The 22,777-nt window shown below is 38.7% G+C and overlaps 1 protein-coding gene across 1 annotated transcript; it reads right to left on the bottom strand.

Moving 5' to 3' along the window:
• Positions 1-520: 520 nt before the first annotated feature.
• LOC111870605 (pre-mRNA-splicing factor CWC22 homolog) lies at positions 521-22,777 on the bottom strand. The gene is made up of 11 exons (XM_033753918.1): positions 21,625-22,777; positions 20,122-20,250; positions 18,246-18,414; positions 15,930-15,943; positions 15,703-15,856; positions 13,857-14,003; positions 10,462-10,688; positions 8,716-8,996; positions 5,639-5,740; positions 3,894-4,033; positions 521-736 (listed from the first exon to the last, which is right to left on the bottom strand). The coding sequence occupies exons 1-11, from the start codon at positions 22,582-22,584 to the stop codon at positions 615-617; spliced, it is 2,445 nt and encodes an 814-aa protein (XP_033609809.1). The 5' UTR covers positions 22,585-22,777; the 3' UTR covers positions 521-614.

Genomic DNA, 22,777 nt, shown 5'->3' with positions numbered 1-22,777 from the left:
AGGGATGATGTTCTAAAACAGTGTCTGACCTCCAAAGGGAACTGCAAGCAGTACTCGACAGCATTAAGGGAAATGACTTCCATGGTGCTTCTGAAGCATGGAAAAAATTAAGGGATCGCTGTATACGTTCCCGAGGAGACTATTTTGAAAGAGATGGCAGCCAAAATTAAGTAAGTTAAGCCAACATTTTTCTTTGACCTAGTCTGGGAACTTTCCAATAGAACCTCGCGCGCGCACGCGTGTGTGTGTGTGTGTGTGTATGTTAATTAGTGTAATGTGGCAGGGCTCATGAAAAATGGCATAGAAAAGTTTTAAATTAATGTTCGAGGTTTGTACTTTTTTAATCCTACGATAAATTCCAATTTTCCAGAATTACAGAGATGTTAATATCTACCTTGTATAACAATACTGGGAGGTTTTTAATCTGTGAAGTAGTGTATTTGAAAGTGCATGAAAGCAGAAAGACATATGCACAATTCTTCTTCCATGTATTTAATTAACTTCATCGAACAAACACAAAAATTATAAAATGTTTCCATCATTCAACCAAATGTTGAATGATCATAGCAATGTACACATCTTCTAAGAATGCTTCAGATCTTCTGTCAATCACATCATCTACGATTCTTCTTTCTACTATCTTTCTTCTTATGTTTTGTTTTCTGTTTCTTCGAATTTTTCGAACTTCTTGATTTTCGATTAACTTCTTCACTGTCATCAGAATCTGAGCTGGACTCTGAAAGATAATTATTTAAAAATAAACAAACAATAATATTATGGCCCATAAGCAGTGATGTGCTACTATCAAGAATACTGCTCTATGTACTTTAACTAAGGTTAAGTACACTCCTAGTTATCGCTGATAAAGGGGAAGGGATGCATGAACAACTGAAAGACAATAATCTACATTTTGGGCATGATCAGGAGACTATGGTAACTGTCAAATGTAGAAATTTAGAAATATATGCATGGCATCTAATTTGTTCAATTGCTTTGGAAACCGTAACACTTTAGAATAAAGTGTAATGATGTTGTTCCTTAGAGACCTGTTTACAGATAATGACTGTGAAACAAATGAGACAACAGCCATTGCTAGGCAGCAGATTCTTAACATGCAACAGTTGAACTAAAACAATACAGGATCTGTTGGAAATGGTGTTTTCTACTTGATCCGCACAAAGGGGTTATATAACAAGGGCATCAGTGATGCTACAATCAGCTGAAAGTAAGTCTGTGAAGAGAAGACAGTGCCCGACAGTAAGGACGTAAGCAGACTGTTTTAAAATCCGGTAACAGGAAATGTCTAACGAAGATGGAGAAGACTTCACGTGTGCTGTAGTTACAGTGACATACGGAGTGAGTAGGTTAGCAATAGTGTTATAGTTATTTGTAGCTACGACCTGTAAGTGGTCAACAAAGCCAATCTCAAATCCAAAACCCCATCAAAAGTCACACATATATGTGACAATACAAGATAAGTGTCTAAGTTTCCTCTGGAACTTTTGGTCAAAATACTTTCACTCCAATAAATATTTAGCAAGTTAGGCTTCTGACATGTGCAGAAATGAAAGTAATTCTCTAGGCAAAGTGGTCATTAAAATTACCTAAGATGGATCAAAATTGAAATGGCTTGATAGTTCTTCATAAAATTCTCAAGTAACCAATTTCATGAACATCAATCAAGCAGTTCTCAGGTGCTTTCATGCCTATGGATTGGTGGATGGACAGAGCAATCTTAATAGGCACTCTGTAGAGCTGCAAATGCTCCAGAAGGCTTTCAGATAAGCCACAAACTGGATTATCTATACACACAAAAGGTACACGTAAAGTTGTTTTCATGCTTAATTAAGCACTACACCATGAAGATGTAATGGGGAATGCAGTGGCCTCCGTAGTCTAGGGGTAACGTTCCCACCTCATGACTCAAGGTATGTGGGTTCAAACCCGGCGGATGTTGTGGAATTTTTAAGGGTGGAAAAATTCAGGGGACAAGTCCCCCGGGAGGGACTTTAAGCCGTGTGTTCTGTGTCATAGATTTACGGCGCGTAAAAGATCCCCATGTCTCTAGGAGACCTCTGAGCAAACTTACGTAAAGTTTCCCACCCAAATAGTTTCCAATTCTTCCGGTAGATGGGGAAGTATCGGGGACCACTGCCAGAGGGGGCCGACCTCACTGGCAGAACAGAGCTGATAGTGAGCACCAGTACTGGAAGGGCATGGCAACAGTAGAAATTAAAGGGGGACGCACAACAGATCAACAACTGGTCGCACTGCATGGGGAAACCCACCCCCTCCAAAAATAATAATAATAATGGGGAATGCAAGTATAGCTCCACCATTCTTGATCTTGGCACCAGATAAAGGTGAAAGGTCAGCTTCAGACCCCAGACATTTTACCTCCAAGGAAACAGTCTCAAGAATCCACTGTTTATGGGGCTCTCGTCTGGACTTATGGAGAAGAGAAAATCCCTTGCACCTGCCAGGAACTGAACCCTGGCCAACCAGCCCACAGCCCACACCTATACTGTATATCCTTATAAACCTTTGGTTTCAGTCCCCAAGTCTTCCCAAACATGCCTCTGCATGTCCAGAAGGCCTTACAGGCCTTGTTAATAGCCTTGTACACCTGTTTTTTCCATGTCAGGCCCTTGTCTAATGTTAATCCAAGGAACTTGACTTCACTGAATAACCAGATCGCTTTACTGAAGGGGACCAGTTCCTTGAGCCCCTTTACATCCCTCTTCCTAGTAAAGGGTATAATTACCATCTTGTTTGGAGTGACAGACAAGTTTGTTCTTTCGCACCACTGCTGAACTGTGTGCAGGGCTGTTTGTAAGACCTCTGATAGAGTATAAGGGAATTTTCCATTGATTACGGTTGCTATATCATCAGCATATCCTACTGTGAGTGGCCTGTAATGTTGAGCTCCCAAAGATTGTCCACGACAAGATTGGGATCCAGTCCAAAGTATGACAAAATGAACCTATATTATAATATACTTCCAAACAGAATGTTTGCAGTTAAAGATTATCTGTGCAAGGCACAGAAAAGAAGTTTGGAGCAGCTACTATGCTACTGTGCAAAAATATGGATAGTTCCAATAAAATGAAACCATTTCTTATTGAGAAGTCACAGTGGCCTTGTTGCTTCTGATCCTGATGCTGGCTTGTCTAGTCCATCACTATTTCCACTCATTCATTCATGTCTTGTACTGCCAGCAATGAATCAATCTCTTCATCTTGCCATATGCAGTGTTTCCTTATGACTCATCAACTTCTCGTTCACAAGACTTAACTCCTTGCCTTGTGACTATGGTTTTATACAAGTTGCACTTCTACAAAAGTCCTGGGCTTTCGTGAGTGGACAAGTGTCCCATGTTTTGAGAGGCAGGTGCTGGGGGTCTGGACCTCCAGTGAGAGCCATGTGCATTCTGGCCTGCAGAGTTTTCCAGCAGAACTCTAGGAAACCTCATTTACTGATATCATATGGTTCACATTCATGTTCACAAATGTACACATCTGTACTCCTGGTCATCTGACTTCCCTTTCACAAAAACCTCTCCAGTAACTCTAGGGTGCTAGCAGCTATCACGTTACTGGAAACATTTTGTATCACTTAAATATAATTTCTTTTCCACAATCTATTATGTACAAATGTGGTTACTATTTAGAAATGACTACTTTTTAAGAAAAAGAAGAAATCACTTAAGATGGTTGTACTCCATTTCATGTCTGAAATTCATGAACTGTTATGCATCCATATTCCAGAGCTGATACAACTGACAATTTTAATATAAAAATATATGAACACTGTGAAGACATGCAAAACTATAATGTACAATCTTATTACAAAAACATAAATCCCACAAAACAAAGATTATAAAGTATAAAAACCTGAGCTGCTATTGGACGAAGTGTCAGAAGAATCATCAGAATCAGAGTCTGAATCACTGGAATCACCACCAAGATCCACAAGCAGCTTTGGTACAACTGGTACTTTTGGCTGTGACTTCAGATGTTCTCTTAATTCATCACTAGGGATAAAAATAAGGCAAAAAATTCAAACTTCATCAGAATGAATGATGTGAATTAGCATACATGTGGATATAGGAGGTGCACAATACTGGACATTTAGTTAGCTTTAAAAATAACAACGGAAATTGGAGGTGCTGTCCCTCCATGTCAAAGATACAAGGTTCAAGCCTGGCTGGTTTTGGTGTATATTTTTTGCATTCCATCACAATCGCTCATATCAAAAATGAAGAAAAGTGGCTAACTATCTTCACAGTCTGCCCTAATTGGTCTCAGACATAGATTTATTTGCTGTCAGAATGGCAGCAGCCAAACAACAAGTGAGGGCATTAAATCCAAGCACACTACCACACTTCCACACATTCCACTAAATTCTGAACCGTGAAAACCAAAGACACTTTGAACTTTGTTAGAAGGGAGCTCATCATATGAGATTGTGTATTACACTATATACAGTGAGCAAAAAGTCATGCAAGTCATACAATCTATCGATTTTTCTTTCACAACAAACCAGCCTGCAAGACACTTATACAAATAAATATGTGTAATGGTATTGAAACTGTTCAATGTAGTGCTGACTGCATGGCCTTTAGCTGTTTACCAGCCCTTGACTGTATCACTTGCTTCACTTTGTAATCACTCTGTATCTTGCTGGGACTCAGAATGTAGTTATAGAGAATATTCTTGATGTGTAAAGTTTCTTCAGCTGAAGGGTTTACAGTGAGGCCAAACAATCTAATTCCCAGAATTATGAGTGGAGATTCCACTTCCACCCTTGCTTTTGGCAAGAATCTCTTCTCCCTCTGCTAAGCCCCCCCCCCCTCACCACTGTTGATCTAACCGTGACTGAGTGACTGAACACTGACCACGGTGCACTAATACATCAAAGAAGGCTGTTCAGAGCAGGGAAAGAAACAGTATTCTTCAAGGAATATTGCTTTGCGATGAAGAGAGCAAATGGGAGTTCAATGTCACCAATGAGCAAAGCAAAAGTTATCCAGCTCACCACTGGTAACTATACTTTCTGGAATGAAGGCATGACTGAAGCAAGGCTGAAAATTATGAGGGACTACATACCCATGTTATGTACATACATGCTTTGGTAGTATATAAAGAGGAAGAGTGTGCATCACAACACAAATGCTCATGAAAAAGGAGCCTACTATCAGAAGAAATACTAACATGTCTGATTAAATCATCTGTAACACTAATGAGAGAACATGGAGAGTTTGTTTTATACAATAATATGAAAATAATGGATATGTTTTCCAGTACAAGAACACATGGTAAAACACTAGCCAGTTAAAGCCACTCATTACATAAACTGTAATCAGAAGTCATAGTGGAGATAATTTTGCAGGGAATAGTAAAACTATACAATGTGAGCACATACTGGTAGCTAGGCCGATTCTAGTAACACTGCCACTTCCTCATTAGAGAAGGGCGGGGGACAGATTCCCCAAGCTGTGAAAACAAAAGCAGCATTCTGAACCCTACAATGGACATTAGAATTGTTAGTCCTATAATACTTTAGTTGGCTAACAAAAATGCATACATATGATTGTCTGAAGTAAATAAATGCAACAATACTAATTTTATGAACTCACGTTAGTCCTCCCAAGCCTATGGACGTAAAGAAATTGATGGCAAATCTTGTATTCTTGGGATCATCTCGTGGAAACAGACCATCAAATGCAACTTGCATAGTCCTGTAGACAAAACAAACAAAAAATATATATATTCCTACTGAACATAAAATCATTACATTTATTTCATTTAAGTTGTTTTTAAATGTCAGTGTAAGCAGGATGTCCACCTAAGGATCATATTACAGAAAAAAAAAATAACTGTTGAAATAATAATGCTATTTCATACTCAGTCACACCATTCATTAATACACCTCACCATATCTTTCTTTAATAGCATACAGTGTATTCTATCTTCACCAATACTGTGTGTCTGTGCGGAATAAACAACTTGGGGATCTCATTCTGTTTACTAACTTTGCAACTCTGATGCTCATACTTGACAGAAATTAAATGGTCTGTGGCTGGAAACTGAAGTTCAGTCAGCACACTCCTTCCAATTCATTCACTGAGCAATTCAGATAAATTAATGCCTACTTTTAAGATCTAAAAGTTTGTGATGATGGTAAATTGTTACAATTAATATGTTGTTGGACATTATCCATCATCTTGTCTATTCTTAAAAAACTGTCCTGTTTCTTTTAAAAAACAAAACATTTCAGGGACTGGATTCTGTCCCTGTCTTCAAGTAAAACCTACTCAGTTGTGTCCAATATGGTGAATATTTTAATGATTGTTGCATTATTGACGGGCTTGATACATAGACATTTAATTACAGAATGTAGAACTCTGATAGTATTCCTACTTGTTTGTATTGTTACTAGTTATTTGAGACTTTATGGAAGTCTGATACATGCAACACCTGCCCGGAGTGCATCAGAAATTGCATTACCTCATTAACTGTTTCTGATTCTAAGACATATTCTTTAATAGGAGTTTCTCTTGTCTATTCCATGGATTAGGCCTATATAGAAACATGGCAAACCAATCAAATTACACCATTGAAGAGCACACAATAATAACATGGGTGCATGAAAAAGTAAATACTGGGAAGACAATCCACATGCACAGAAAGAACTTTCAGACAAGATTCAACAAAGTCACTCCTCCCAAAATGACTATGTTAAGATGAGAAAGGAATTTATTTTCAAGGGGTAATGAGAAAGACAAGCCAAGGTCTGGTCAGCTAAATGAACAACATGAAAAGTGAGCTGATGTTTCAGCATCTCTATGGAGGTCACCAGAGAAGTCACACCACAAACGATTCTAGAACCCAGCATTCTACTCGATTGAGCATCAACGTGAAGGCATATGTGGGCACATGTCTGATATTCATTAGAGCCTGTATCACAACTAAAAACACAGTGATGTTATTTTTACCGAGGAACGTGCAATTTATCACAGTTCAAGAAGAGGAAAGGCTTAGTTCTGGAGTAAAGAAAATCCACATTCTTACAAAAACTTAGAGCACAACCCACCCCATGTTATGATATAGGCAAGAATAGCAGGCAGGTACATTTCTGGTTCATATTTCTTCGAGGGTTCAGTGAATCAACACACTTATTTGACTATGTTGAAAGTCTGCTTAGTATCAGAACTCGAACACATGGACCTTATGGGTAAAGTTTGGTTCCAGCTGACAGAGTAGCTGCCCGTTACACAATATCAGTACAAGAGTACCTCGGTGATGTTTCCCATGACAGGTGGATTGGCCATGGCTCCTCAAGAGTGGCCCCCAAGAAGTGCTGATCTGTCATCTTGTGATAATGTATTGTGGGGAATCAACAAACAAGATGGACCTCTGACATATTAAAAGATAAATGAAGAACAGAAAGAGACAGTACACTACGAATTTGCTAACATCAATGATCTTACAGGACATACAGACCCATTATTCTGTGATTTCAACATGATGGTCTCCACAATGACATTGCTGACAAGTAACATAAGTTGTGCTTTGTACACCATGGGTGGGATTCAATGTAAATTAATGTAGCATTGGCTTCTTTCCAATTTCCAGATTCAACTAATGGGGTAATTGGGTCTCTGATGCACTCTGTAATGCTTTTATGTTCACATTTACGTCACAGAAGAATGATGTTACATCAGACGAACTAAGTGTTACACAAGAAATTAACACCTACATTAATTTTCTAATAATTTTGTTTTTGGTCCTGTTAGATATAAGTTACATTATAATTTCTCACACAGCACTTTATCTTCATGACTGACTGACATAAAGTGAGTGCAAAGTGATACCAAAAGGGGTAGACATGAGTTACAAGAATAAAAACCTGAAAATCATTACTATGAACAGTAACCCTTATGGACAGGTGAAATAAAACAGCTGTTTCACACATAATTTTTAATCTACTAAGTTAAGAAATTAAAAACTGAAGCATCAAAAGAAGTGTCCATTTGTCTATAATCCATCTAAATTGCAACATTTTTTTTTTCTATTTTACACTTCAATACACTCTCTAACACTACATGTTTCGGCCTCAAATGGCCATCTTCAGGTGTTTTTTTACAGATATTCAATTAAGATTCTTTTATAATTTGTTGCTTATTGTTTTGCTTAACTCAGGTTGAGTGAGAATTTTATCTCATTTTAATTAAAAAGAAGACTGTAGCATGTGGTTTTAAAATGAACTGGAACAGTGAAACAGTGTAGCAGTTTTGACACAATTTCAACACAATCTTAATTGAATATCTGTAAAAAAAACACCTGAAGATGGCCATTTGAGGCCGAAACATGTAGTGTTAGAGAGTGTATTGAAGTGTAAAATAAAAAGTGTTGGAATTTAGACGGATTATAGACAAATGGACACTAATGTGAACAATTGCAACAGGATGCTGAAATACAGAATCATGAAAAGAAGCTTTCTATAATGGAAATGACATATACTCTCAAAATATATTTCCAAAAAAATCACATCTGCTCAAACAGCATATCTACAAGAAAAATACCACAAAAGGATGTTGCACTCAACATGACTATTTCTAAATGACTCAAATTAAGAGTGAGATGAATACAACACGCATATTTATATTGTTACCATTTACAACTTTAACAGCACAGTCATATGTTTACTTACGAGTCCTTCACTCTCTCATTCAGTTTTGTCAGTCCCATGTACTCTGACAATTCCTGGAATAGAATTTTAATGAAGATTCGACTGGAACTGGTCATTTCTTCCTCATTCAGATGAATGAAGGACAACACTTCCCAAGAGATAGCATCCGTGAACAGGAGGTGTGCAAAGAATTTAGCTACATTTCGTAGCTTGTTTGTGTCCAAGCGATGGATTGTGTCATATGTATCTTTGAATATTTGTTGAAAGGGAGGGATGAATATTTTGTTGATCTGGCAGAACCTCTGAAAGGAGACAGGAAGTAAAATATTAAGGCTATTAAAAACATGCCTTGAAAATATTAAGAATACTATAAACTGTTACTGTTGCATTAATTTAAAAGTAAAAGTAAAGGTATCCCTGTAACAGGCCATGAAGGCCCATAGGGTTGTGAGATGTCGAGGCTCCCACATTTTCTAGACAAGCGGCTCCTAGATGGCGGCAAGGTTGTCAGCCTTACGCACCAGCCACCCTTCACCCCCAAGAATATTCCTGGTACTCATGTACTCATTATTTTTATCATATTTGAATGTGATGTACACAGTAAGGATAAGAAATAAAAACAAATGACAGGCATAGCAGAAAAGAACTGGGTTCATCTTGGCGAGCCTCCACACATCTCAATCTGTATCTGTGCAACCTGCAGTCACATTTCAAGGTGTATCCACAAAAATGAAAGTAAGCTATTCATGCAGTTCTAAGCTATGAAATGGTAACTTTCAAATTGGTAGGGGAATAGTATAGCAAGCAATAAACACACAAAAACGCATACAGAATGTGTGGGTACATATTCTTTTAATAAAAGTTATTTTTAACCAAACCTATATTAATAAAAGGCATCACTGCTGTTGAGATTTCATGTACAATGAAGTCACCATGTAATGATCCTCAGTTCCAGGTTCTCCTAATTTAATGCTGAATACCAATGAACCGAAGACAATAAGCTCAGCATTAAATCATCTGCATTCAATATTTTCCCCAGTTTAGTGTTTAAACCCACTGGCCACCAAAGAACCTCTAACTGAAATTTCACTACATCTGCAGTTTATCACTAAATAAATATGACACGTTTCAAAAATTCAAATTTTCTCTTACTTAATTTCCTTTCCTACACTTATGTGAGATTTTGGGAGCCAGGACAGCACAGTCAGCATAGCGACTGGCTATGGGTTGGACAACTGAGGGGCCAGAGTTCGAGTCCTGGTAGGAGCAAGAATTATCTTTTCTCCATGTTGTCCAGACTGGTACCGGGGCCTACACAACCTCCTATCCCATGAGTAGCAGGAGGCTCTTTTCCTGGGAGTAACCTGGCCAGAATGTGAAGCTGACTGCTCACCTCCAACTAGTGCCGAGGTCAAGAAAACGTGAATTGATATATCCACTCACCCATACACCTTCATGGCATAGCGCTAAATTTGTTAAGCACAGGGACAGCTTCACCTTACCTTTATGTGAGATTTCAGAATCTCAGAGAGATGAATGTGAAGATTACTGTCTAACAGAAATGCAATGCTGTTTTGTTTGGAAAATAGGTACCAAGGATCTGGCGGCACCTCGTGCTGCCTTCATCTTCAGAGTATGCTCAAGATGGATGCAGAGCATTCCTGCAAAACACTGGTACCTGTCTAACCACGACACAGTGTCACAACCCAGCAGACTGTAATCTTCACACCTCATTTATGTCTATATGATGCTTAAACTGGTCATTACCTGAGCCAGGAGCCCAAAAAACTTTTCATACGTCCTTTGTTCTGCACAGCAGTCCAGAAACATGTGACATAGTTCTATCTCTTGTCCAGGCTTTAAGTCCATCCTCATTAACTTATGGGCACATTCTTCAAAATCCAAACTGGAATGAATTGTCAGGTAAATTGTTCTTCGCAGAGCCACAAGGTTGGTTTCGGTATTGTCAATAATGGCATCGTTCTTGTTCTCTTCTGCAACAGTGAACATACAATATTAGTGGTTCAGCTAAGTCTAAATGTTTCTGACATGGTGTGATGAACTATACATAATTATTAATCTGGACATTGTCCATTTTCTTTAGTCTTTTCAGACACAGTGTTTTGGAAAATGGATCAGCCTGTCATCCATTATAAAGAAATAAAGCTTCCCACTCAACTGGGCAGGTTAGAAAGAGCTAGTCTCAATTACCAGAGGTCTAACATGATGAACACTGTCCATGTTTAAAACTAGTGGTAGTGCCTCATTAGCTGTTGTACACATTAAGCTAAGAGGAACTGTGAGCAGGCTGTCATGATAATATTCCAACATCTCTTCTCTAGGACTAAAAGAAAATATTAAATTGTAACAAATACTAGTTAAGCACCAAGACAACAGGAAGAATATACTATTATAGGTATGAACAAAGACCAATTACTAGGTGTAAATTATACCAAAAAAAAATATCCTGTTGACCTAAAATTGTGTACTACGAAAAGGACATAAATATGAAAAAGGGATCATGCTTCACTTGTGGAGCTGCATGACAGTATACAAATATGACACTTCTGCCAATTTAATAAATCATAAGAACGATTTTGGAATTGCTGCAGAGAGGCATTTCTTTGACACCAATCATGTTAAAGGTCCTCGTGATGTAGGCAGCACAACAAAATGGCAGACAGCCACACCAAATCTTCATAATCCTTATGATAAGCAAACACTGACACCAAAAGACTTCTACAAATTTGCGAAAGAAAACATTCATGAAATAAAATACCTGTATGTGAGTTAGGCAGACATCGTATAAACTGAAAAAGAACCAGTTGAATGTTTCAGTATTTGCATGCAAATTCCAGACACTAGGGATATATGGTAGCAAGGCGTGGACTCTTGTTGAGACAGAAGAAAGTGATGACATTAGTGTGACCATGTTGTCAAATTCCTGTATCCCAAAAGCCCATCAGTGTCCTTCCATTGGGCACAGAAGTATAACGTTTGGCTGTAATGAAAGCTTACTGGAAGTATTACAAGTACCAACAGAAAGAGACTGTCAGCAAATCCTCCACGAGAAGATACAGGACAGCATACCCAAACTGTTCCATGAAAAATGAAGAAATACTAACTGGTTACTGGATAACAGGTTAGCATATTTATATGCATGGCTTGGAATGACAATATAAACTGAAGCCATGCCTTCTGGTTTTACACTGCAATAATGTGAAATGGGATCAAACGTGTACCACTGCAGACAATCATCACTCAGCCAGTGACTGGGAGGAGGGACAAGTTGCAATTTACACTGTACATGGGGGAAACAGTGACTGCTGTCTTGCCAGATTTTCATTTGGTTATGTTTCACCCCCAAAATATTATGTAACTGGAAGCTGCACAAGTTTTTCAGTAATTCACTCAAGTACACTTTTTCTACTTTGAAAAAATAAGTTATAAGAAAGTTTTACATGTAATTTGCTAATTTTTTATGTGAATTCTACATGATTTCAGTTTCATCCAGACATCTTCATTAGTTTTGGAGATAACATATTTTGTATCATTTACTGCTTCTCTGACTGACGTGGAATCAGCCAGAATGACACAAACCTCAGCATTCTCTATCATCAAAACCAATGAGTTATGGTAAGAAAAAAGATGTACTTTTACATCTGTCATACTAATGTTTGGTTAAACAAAATTTCATTCAAATAAATACAAGGGTGAGTCAAATGAAAACCTTAAATTTGTAATAAAAAAATGAAATTTCGCGCCATTATCCTGTAAGTTGGTAAGCATGCTACAAATAGCATGCAGAATGACCTGTAGGTTGCAGCATAGTGCAGATGCATGAACACTGTCACGGCACCAGTATAAGATAGCTGCCCCACTTGAGACTTGCACCAGGGAAGAACAGAGTTCTGTTATTCGGTTCTTGTGTAGTGAAGGTGTGAAACCTATTGAAATTTATCGATGAATGAAGTTTCAATATGGTGATGCATGTTTGTCACAGCAGCAAGTGTACGAATGGAGTACGATGTTTGGAAATGGTGTGAATTCAGTGGAAGATGCTCCTCGCCCGGGTCAGGCACATCGAGTTGTGACTCCAGAGAACAATGCAGCAGTTGAAGCCATAGTGAGGGAAAACCGCCGAGTAACATTGAATAAAACTGCAGCAAGTTTAAACATTAGTCATAGTTCAGCACACCACATTGTGCATGATGTACTCCAGTTTCACAAACTGTCTGCATGATGCGTGCCATGGCAGCTGACTCCTGAATTGAAAGACCGACGTATTGATCCTTGTGAAGAACTTCTGCGGCACTTTGAACGAGAAGGTGATGACTTCCTTGCAAGAATCGTTACTGGGGATGAAACCTGGGTTCACTTCCACCAACCAGAAACGAAGAGAGCGAGCAAGGAATGGTGCCATTCCTCATCTCCAAAACCAAAGAAGTTTCGAACACAATCATCAGCAGGGAAGGTTATGCTGACTCTCTTTTGGGACGAGAAAGGCGTCATCTTGGAGCACTACACGCCTAGAGGGGCCACTGTCGCCAGTGCATCATACTCAGATCTCCTAAAAATCGTCTTCAGCCTGCAATCAAATCAAAGCAACATGGATTGCTGTCCACAGGAATCCTTTTGCAACATGACAATGCAAGGCCCCATACTGCCCGTACAACAGTTACGACAATAAATGACCTGCATTTTGAGTGTCTTCCACATCCGGCATACTCACCAAAACTTGCCCCAAGTGATTTCCATATATTTGGACCATTCAAAGAAGCAATGGGAGGAAAGATGTTCCGTTCTGATGAAGAGGTACGCCACATGGTGCATGAGCGGTTGCGCGGACTACCAAAATAATTTTTTTAAAGGAATTCATGCACATTGTAAGCGCTGGAGGACTTGCATTGGGCGTGGGAGAGATTATGTTGAAAAAGTGATACAGCTTTGTACCACTTGTGCACAATAAATAACACTCAAAAAAATATTTAACGTTTTCATTTGACTTGCCTACATAATTCAGCTGCCACACACTTTTGGCAAAATTTGTTGATCTGGCATGGAATACTTACCTTATTTCTGTTTTTGCACAAAGGTACCTCAATTTAAACATGTTCAAACAAAACATTTCATATTTCACTGACAATTAATTTGTTGCTTACCATTTTCACTTCCTTCTTCTGAGTCATTTTCTTCTTCTAAACCCGAGCCACTTTCTGAACTACTATCGCCTTCATCTAGAATCTCTTTTCTGAGAGCACTATACTTCTCCTCATTGGCTTCATATTCTGGGTCAAACTTGAATACATCTGAAATATTAAAATAGCAAACAGTTTTAATACACAGGTCATTTTAAATCTGTAAGAAATGGTTCCACTATGCCTAAAAGTCATCTCTGTATGTCATATACAGCAAAATCCCAACTTACAGTTTCTCTACACATCAGTGAATTTCAGCACTGAACTGAGGAACATCTTAAATGCAAGTTTACCATAACAGTAATTCTTACAGGATGATGAACACTTTCTTGGTACAATTTTGCATAACTCCAATTTAGTAAAAACCTCAATTTTGTGTAAATGAGATTCCTTTAAAAAAAAGGGATTCCACTGTAATAATTTTATTCCATTAAAATGGAACACAGTGTTTTAGTTATGTTGCTTGAAAACACAGACAATTTATTAAATTTTATAAACAGAGTTCTATCAAAGTATAATTTTGTGACACAATCTCATGTGAATACTTTTCATAATGAAATGTGAATGTTGTAGCATCCTGTATAGCTATGGGACATTCTGTATAGCCACAGGAACCAAGACTCCTTCTTTTGTGAAATCCCTATACGTAACTTCTGCATTTCTGCATCACTGAGACCCTTACATGTAACCTTTATATTTTCTGTACCATTGTATTCAGTAGAGTATTGTAGTTCATTAGCATGGCATTGAGTATATGTCTCTATGGTTTCCTCTTTGGGTTGTCACATTATATTGATAACTTATGTATTCGGCAGTCTCACAGAGAGCACCCCCCCATGATTGTATATCAGGGGGTGCAGTGACAGCTACATACTAATTAGATTAACGATTTGGGAAATGAACTTTAGATGCAGCAACTGCATCCCACACTGTCCGACTGAAGCGGGGGTACCCTTGAGAGGATCCTTCAGGGTCCGTATAGGTTCTCATGAGCACACGACAGGGCGAGCAGGGGAGGACAAAGAAATCAGCAAGGCGGAAATACCCAAACAGAAATAACCAAATCAAATACTAACAAAGAATAAATATATTAATAAAGAAAGAATACAAACATGATGTAAATACCTGTATCAGAATGATTGCAGAGTTCGCTGTTCTAAGATAGAATACCACGTAGAAAAATCAATTTGGTGGTCCGAAATGAGAACAACCTACCCCTTCAACGGTTAGGAAGCCAAGAGCCCTTAGCTCCACTCGTTAGGCCGCTAAGTCGGCTCAGGAGGGGAAGGAGAGAGGGGGACAGTAGAGACAGTAGAGGGAAGAAGTGCGCACACAGACCACGGACATGAGCTGACGTCACACGACTGTCGCTAGAGTTAAGATAGAATTTACAGTTTTTGTAACTATATATTCATGTCGTGGGAACGGACACACAGGAGAGGACACAGTATCACCCCCTTTGTGTGTGGGTCTTTATAAACTCGGTGTTGGATGCAGCTGGGGGGACATCGTTCGCGAATCCTGTCGAGGGCAGTCTCCATGTCAGTCTGCTCTTGGAATGGAACTTAGAAATTTCTCGACTGTGCTCTGGCCCAGCCTACACATAATCTTGTATCCAGTGTAACTTGTATGAATTAAATACATCTACATATATACAACTTGTCTGAAGTACTGTCATGAGCTTTTACTCTCTGATGGCGCCAATGCAACCCAAGAAGAGAGACATTACTGCTCGGCTACTTCCAGTGTCCTCCCGCAGCAGCATCTTGAAGTGCGGGATATGACAATCTTACAAACCCGAGATACTTACTGAGAATGTCTTCTGAATCCTTGGCATCATCTAATGTGACAAGATGTGTAAACTGATCCTCTTCTTCAACAAGGTCTAATTCCTTTAGAACAGCTTCATGGTCACGAAATTCATCCTTTCGCACTTGGAATATCACTTCAATCATGTATTGTACCTAGTAGAAACAAAACTTGATATTTTAAGAAGAAAAATTATAAAGTGCAGTCAAAATACAGCATATCACATACATAAAATGTGGATGCTGAGGCAAAGAGACATGCATGATCAGTGCTGGCAACAAGTGGTGGTCCATGCCTTGCTTCAGGGCCATGCCATGGCTGAAGCAGTTACTTGTCAACTTCTCACTGCAGTGACATGGGTTCAATCCCTGGTCAGTTCATGAGGGATTTATGATGGACAAAGTGCCATGTAACAGGTTTTCTCCATGTCCTTCAGTTTCCCTTGCCAATTCGCACTGTACCAAATACTTCATTTCTCTCGTCAAGCATCTGGCACTGATCCAGTAGGCCACTGAAGGCCTAAGTATCAAGGAACTCCACCTTAAGAATTATTATTATTGTTGTTATCTTCTTATTCTTCTTCTTCTTGGTGGTGGTGGTGTAGCCGGTGGGGATGGCTGTGGTGGTATGGTGGTTGCAGGGGTTGCGGTGGTGGCAGTGGTTGTGCTGGTTATTATAAGATTCACAATCTGACCATACATATACACACATAAAATGCTGACAGCAACCTACAAATCTTCTGCAAACAGTGAAGTGAAACAATCCCACCACCACAGATGGAAACTGAAGGTCACTTTTCAAGTCAAAACTGAACAAGCATGTTTTAACATGTGAACAAACCATGGTGATACAAAGGTTTAAAGTAAATTACACACTGAGCAACCTGATACACTAACTACAGTCAACTCTCGATTATCCGGGTGCGGATTAACTGGTTTGCGGCTTAACCAGGGCTACTGAGGCTTTTTTGAGGCTTATATGTTGTTTAATAATCATTCACTTTTGTTTCACATGGTGAGTTGTAACACGATTTTCGCACTAGTGTGAACCGAGCTCTGCATTCTTTGGTCCCGTTATGCTAACACAATGTTCTAGGGTAGGGGTGAAAGAATGCAAGGATTTGTGGAAAGTTTCAAGGACAGATACACTGCCCCAGTTAGTTTCTTTGTATCGATCTTCAAGTGCGTTAGCAAAATGTCAGGGTGTAAAAGGAAGCATGCTGTGTTAAGTATTCAACAGAAAAAGGAAAATGCCGCGAAAAAGTAAATGACAATATTAAATTTTTTTAAGTGTTAAGTGTGAATATTCGTAACAAGTGTTGGATGTTGTTGAAGACTGTGATTGAAATAACTAATTCATACTTCAGTGTAATGTAAAAAAAGTATTAAATAGGCCATGAGATGACATAAAAATGAGGTTGAATAAATTTAAATACAGGTAGGCCTATAGTATTATGAACGTACAGTATTACAGTACTACTTTTAATAAAATTTGTCTTAACCGGGTTTTCGATTAATCGTGATTTCCATCCCCACCATTATCCCGGATAATCGAGAGTTGACTGTATATGGAATTTGAAAAATAGAGAGCGCATGAGATATAACACAACTTACTGACCTACTTTTCACTGAGAGGGAGTGGAACTGACTTGCAGAACCTGCTCCTTCCTTCCTTTACTTTCCAGTCTGTATAACTTATGTATCTCTGATGATCACTCACACTGTGATCTTCTGGTTGCAACATTACAGGAGTCCAATGTTTCAGAGAAACACATTGACTCTGTCTTCAGGACTAACATATATAGGCAGAGGAACTGACTTGGTTATATTGGCAGATTGCAGGAAATGTGGCCACTCAAACAAATGGAACTGGGTATGGACATGGAGCCTGATTTAGGCCAGTGGGAAGGTTAGACAAAAAGAGACCATTCTAAGCAGTATAATATTGTTTTACATCAGAGGAAAAGTTAAACTCTGGGTAAAGTTGGCCCCTTTTCATCCTGCGATGAAGTGCACAGTGCTTATATGAGAAGGGGAGCCTCCATATCTAATGTTCCCACTATCCCACACCAGGCTCAATTTCCTTGAATGCAATCTTGCTATACAACCAAGCAAATTCCTCATCCTACATGCTTCAAACCATATAACAGGCTGTGGAGACCCACAGGATTGTGTGACTTTGAGGCTCCCACATTTTCTAGACAATCAGCTCACAGATGGCGGTGAGGCTGTCAGCCTTATGTGCCGAGTTGGTTGAGGCATTATGCCACAAGCCAGTAGATTGCAGGTTCATTTCCTCATGAGGTCATTGAATTTTTCAATTGACCAAATCCTTCCAGCCACACTCTGAGCCTGGGGTCGACTCGGCCTCTAACAGAAATGTGTACCAGAAATCTCCCTGGGGGGTAAGGGGCAGCTGGTACGTAAGGCTGACAACTTTGCAGCCATCTGTGAGCTCACTCTCTAGAAAATGTGGGAGCCCTGACATCTCACAACCATATGGGCCTCCATAGCCTGTTACAGGGACAGCGTTACATTTTTTTACANTGTAAAATGTTACGTAGCATCTCGAAGATGGCGAGAATTCCTTTATTTGACACTTCCATTAATTTCATGCCACATTCTTTCAGAAATGCTATTGCTACTTCCACAGAGTCATCTGTTGGATTTTCCACAAGAAGAGTTAGGATCTCCAGAGCCAAAATTTCATGAGCCTGAAACATAAACACAGTTGTAATATATATTTAATTTTAATTTTATTAATTCTGACTCTGACTGCTGATTCCAAAATTGTATGAAAGGATATCATTTAAAGCATCACTTCAGCATATAAACATCAGCAAGAAGTAGGAAAGTCCATGACCAGCAAGACACGTTCTGGGAATTGGTGGTGTGAACACAACAGCGAATCTTATGGTTCTATAAATGGCACAGAATTTGTTCACCAGGTTAGCAGTATCAGCTACTCATGAGGAGCTCTACTTTAGGGGTTAGTTAATCGTCTTTCATTTACCCTCTATTATAAAAGGGTGGTTATAATTTCACCTGGACTTTATTTTCTTTACAAAAAGAAGATAAATGCCAATATTGCCAGACTCTCATGCCTTTTCAAGCTATTCTCCCTTTATACAAACACATTTTTTTCCAATTTCCATGGCAAGTTAATGATGCCAGCAGCATGAAAGGTTCAATTCTGACTATGCAGCCAGGATAGGACATTGCGTTCAAGTTCAGCAGTTTGAAATTTCTGTCCTAGGTGCATCTTCATTGGTCCAAACAAATGGTGTTTAAATCAGGGCCGTAAAGAGGGTGGTTCATGATTTCCCAGCCCACTGATGCCAATGCTGCCTTCATCAAATTTGCCATATGTTGACAAGCATTGTCATGCAGTAGGATGATGATCTTTGGCAGTTTACCATACATTTATTAACATTTCTGCTTGCCTATAAGTGTAGAACATGATGTTTATATTTAATGTGTTCAATTAAGACTCACTGGATATAAGTCAAGTATGCACTCAGAATGTTATTTAAAAGAAGGGACTCATATTTATTCCTCATCTTGAGTATAGCTTGCATCAGACTGAATATTTGAACACTCTATACATAAATTATTCTCCCCAATATTTGTAAAAATAAACAGCTGCCTTTTTGGTGGACTATTTTACAACCATGTCAGTATCTAGACTGTATGGCGCTGAACGGCAGGATGACTGGCAAATGATGAATTAGAACAGATGTGGAAGAAGGCAGTCATGACCCAACTGAGAAAGCATCTCTCAAATACGAGCCAACAGTGTTGTCATTTGACCAACATGTTTGGTAATTCTATTTGTTTCAATTTTTATTTCCTTCTAGGTGCTACAAAGAATGCTGAAACTGAAGCCTAATTCAAATGCATTTTCATAAACAGCATGCCTAAAATGTGGGACTATGGTTCAATTTGCCTCTAGTTAATTGGATATTACAGTCTGGTTGGAGTGCTCTGGCACATCCTTGAATGAATTATAGTGAGGTCCAAGACATAAAATTTTCTCTGATTTGTAATGGATCTTGCTAATTTTTTTTTCATTTATGTATGAAGATCTGTGCATGTACTGGCCATTGAGTTGACTTTCTGATTAGAACCTGCTGATGGCTGTAAAGTGATTTACAAACTGGAAAAATGTAAGGTAAAATTATGAAAAACTGAAAGATTTTGTTGTTTAAAGTAAAACTGTGTTCTAATTATTCATAAAAACCAAGAAAAGAAACATTAAAATTTACAAATGATGTAAATAATGAAATTTAATGAAGTACCGTTAAAAGGNTGTATCATACTGAATGGCTGGTCAGAACTGCTTAAATCACAACTATAATAATGCATGTTATTTAATATGATTAACACATGCTATTCAGAGAAACCTTTCTAACTCTGCTTACCACTTGCTGGTTTACAAGGTGAGCAATAAATGTTGCAGCAGAAATGCAAATCGTCTTATCATTGTGCTTGAAACCACGTCTGAACTGGATGACAAGCCGTCTCAGCAGCAATTCTCCAATATTTGGGAACTGTGGGAACAAAACAATTTAATTAAAATTAGTACACTAAATGCTTTTTCAGCATTAACTAAATTAGTACACCAAAGTCTGAGTGTATACTGTGCCTTATACAGGATGTCCCAGGAGGAGTGTGCCAGACTTCGGGAGGGTGTTTCTTATGTTAAAGTATGCCGATATAACCCAAAACACCTATGTCCAAAGTTGAACCGTTACAGAGATAATGGCCAGAGAAGTGTGAAACTTTGACAGGTGTTACACACTTGTTGATTATGAAATACATATTAAAACTGGCAGGAATATGTGGTTTCTGTAATGTTAAAAATGTATGTAACATCAAACTAATTTGTGAGTGACATGAAGCCATTAAATTGAACTATAAAAAACTCGCACGCCATGTCAAAGTTGTTGTTAAGAGTTCCAAGCACTATACATGACACATGAATGGCAAGCACTGACATAACATTGCTGACTGCGCGTTCTGGTATGCGAGTGTATGGGACTAACATGAGCTGTCATCACCACACTCAAGGACAAACATAAATAAGACTTTTCAGCTGATAGGTTACAGTGCGTGGAGCCACCAGAAGACCACACTTTTCTTGGGCCATTATCTCCGTAACTGTTCAACTTTAGACATAGGTGTTTTGGGTTATATCGGCATAGTTTAACATAAGGAACACCCTCCTGAATTCTGGCACATTCCTCCTGGGACTCCCTGTATACGTGTATGCCTTCACAGCCTTCAAATGACAGTACAGACTATTAACACATCCTGCTCAAAATAAACTTTCGATTAAAACATTTCTGATTTAGCAGTATAAAATGCTTAACTAAGAACGCAAAATGTTTAAGAAAATCTGGCATGATACCACCTGTGAATCAGGACTCTTTTGCAATCTGAAGCCAGTAAGATTTGCAAGCTATTCTTTCATAAACTGAATATTTCCTTACAAGAAGTAGTTGCATTAAACGTCAGCCAATTTTATGCAAGTGATAATGATCATACACATGATATAATCCTCTGGGCAAGGGCAGTTAGCTTCCTGCATGTCTAATAGGTGAAGAAAATTAAAATTATTGCAAGTGGTATCAATATAACATGCATACTATAGCAGTCTACATGCCAGTTGATTCTCATATCTGGATGGCAGTGATTACAGTATGCATTTCAAACACACTGCCAACAGCAGAATAGCAAGAAACCACACCATACAAGACTTAAGAAAACGGTCTATTATAAGCAGTATGTTCAATTTTGCATGTTGCTGCTATTCGAAATTTCATAATGCCTCTATAATATGGGTAATAAGGGTAAATTCAAATCTAAATATGGAACACTTCCAAATACAGTTTACACTGAACAAACTGTTATAAAAGTCTTACCTTGGAGTTGATGACTGCTACCAACGCTGCATAAACATGGGTGAACGTCATTGATGCTGCTTGCGCCTGGATTATTGAACGACAAAGTAGCCCTCGCCCCCTGACAATATTTTCTTTCAGCAACTCTCGCACGATAATAGCAATATTTCCAGTGTTCACCTTATTGATGTGCCCATGTATAGATTTTTTCAGTGCTTCCCATTCTATCCTCTGATATGAGGCACCAGATTTGTCCATAATTTGGGCTTGCATCATTCTTAACTTGGCAGGAGGTATATATGCGCCTCCTGTCCTAGATGTCAATAAATCGACAGTTCTATTTTGCTGAGTGGAAGAATTATTTGTAACTGTGTCTTCCTGCAAGTCATGTTTAGTATTTATGTTACCATTTTGTGTAGAATCATTCTTTTCCACCTTCTTATCCCTACCTCTGGAAGTGTTTTCATTGTCACCAGTTCTTGAGGTTGTCCCCTCTGTTGCTGGATATTTCCTCCGGTTGTGATTATTACTTTCCTTTTCACGGTAATATCCTGTGTCATTCTTATCACAATACCTATAATATTTATCACACCTCTCATTCTGATACCTTGAATCCCTTTCACGATTAATTCTATTTCCCCTTCTCTTGGAATAAGTAGGGTCATTTTCATGTTTATGATATGACATTCTTAAGCCTATTTCCTCACCCTCTTCACTTTTCTTTCGCTTCTTTTCCTTTCCACTTCTGTCTTCGTCTAATATCGAATCCCTTCTGGGCCTTCGCTTCCTGATCCCGTGATGGTCTTCTCTATCATCGTGCTTCTTCCTATCATTATATTCTTCTTTTTTCTTCCCTGCTACATATCTGTTAATTCCAGTATCGGATGAAGAGAAATGTGGTCTCTTTCTGTCTCTGGACCGCGTATCGGACTCTGGAGATTCTAAATTAATTTCCTGTCTCGATTCCGTCTTACTGTCCATTCTGAAATGGTGTGAAATCTAACTACACACGATGTTAATAACACTTTCCTTGAGATTTGACAAGCTCCACAACTTCACTAAGCGCCCTACCACGCAGACCACACACTTAATCTAATTTCCGACTCCAGATGACAACCACCACAAGCACTAATCGGTATGTATGCAACTAGGTATAACAACAGGCCATGGTTAC

This window comes from Cryptotermes secundus, unplaced genomic scaffold (genome assembly GCF_002891405.2).
Source record: "Cryptotermes secundus unplaced genomic scaffold, Csec_1.0 scaffold363, whole genome shotgun sequence".
Classification (NCBI taxonomy): Eukaryota; Metazoa; Arthropoda; class Insecta; order Blattodea; family Kalotermitidae; genus Cryptotermes; species Cryptotermes secundus.
This window is presented reverse-complemented; position numbering and strand designations above follow the sequence as displayed.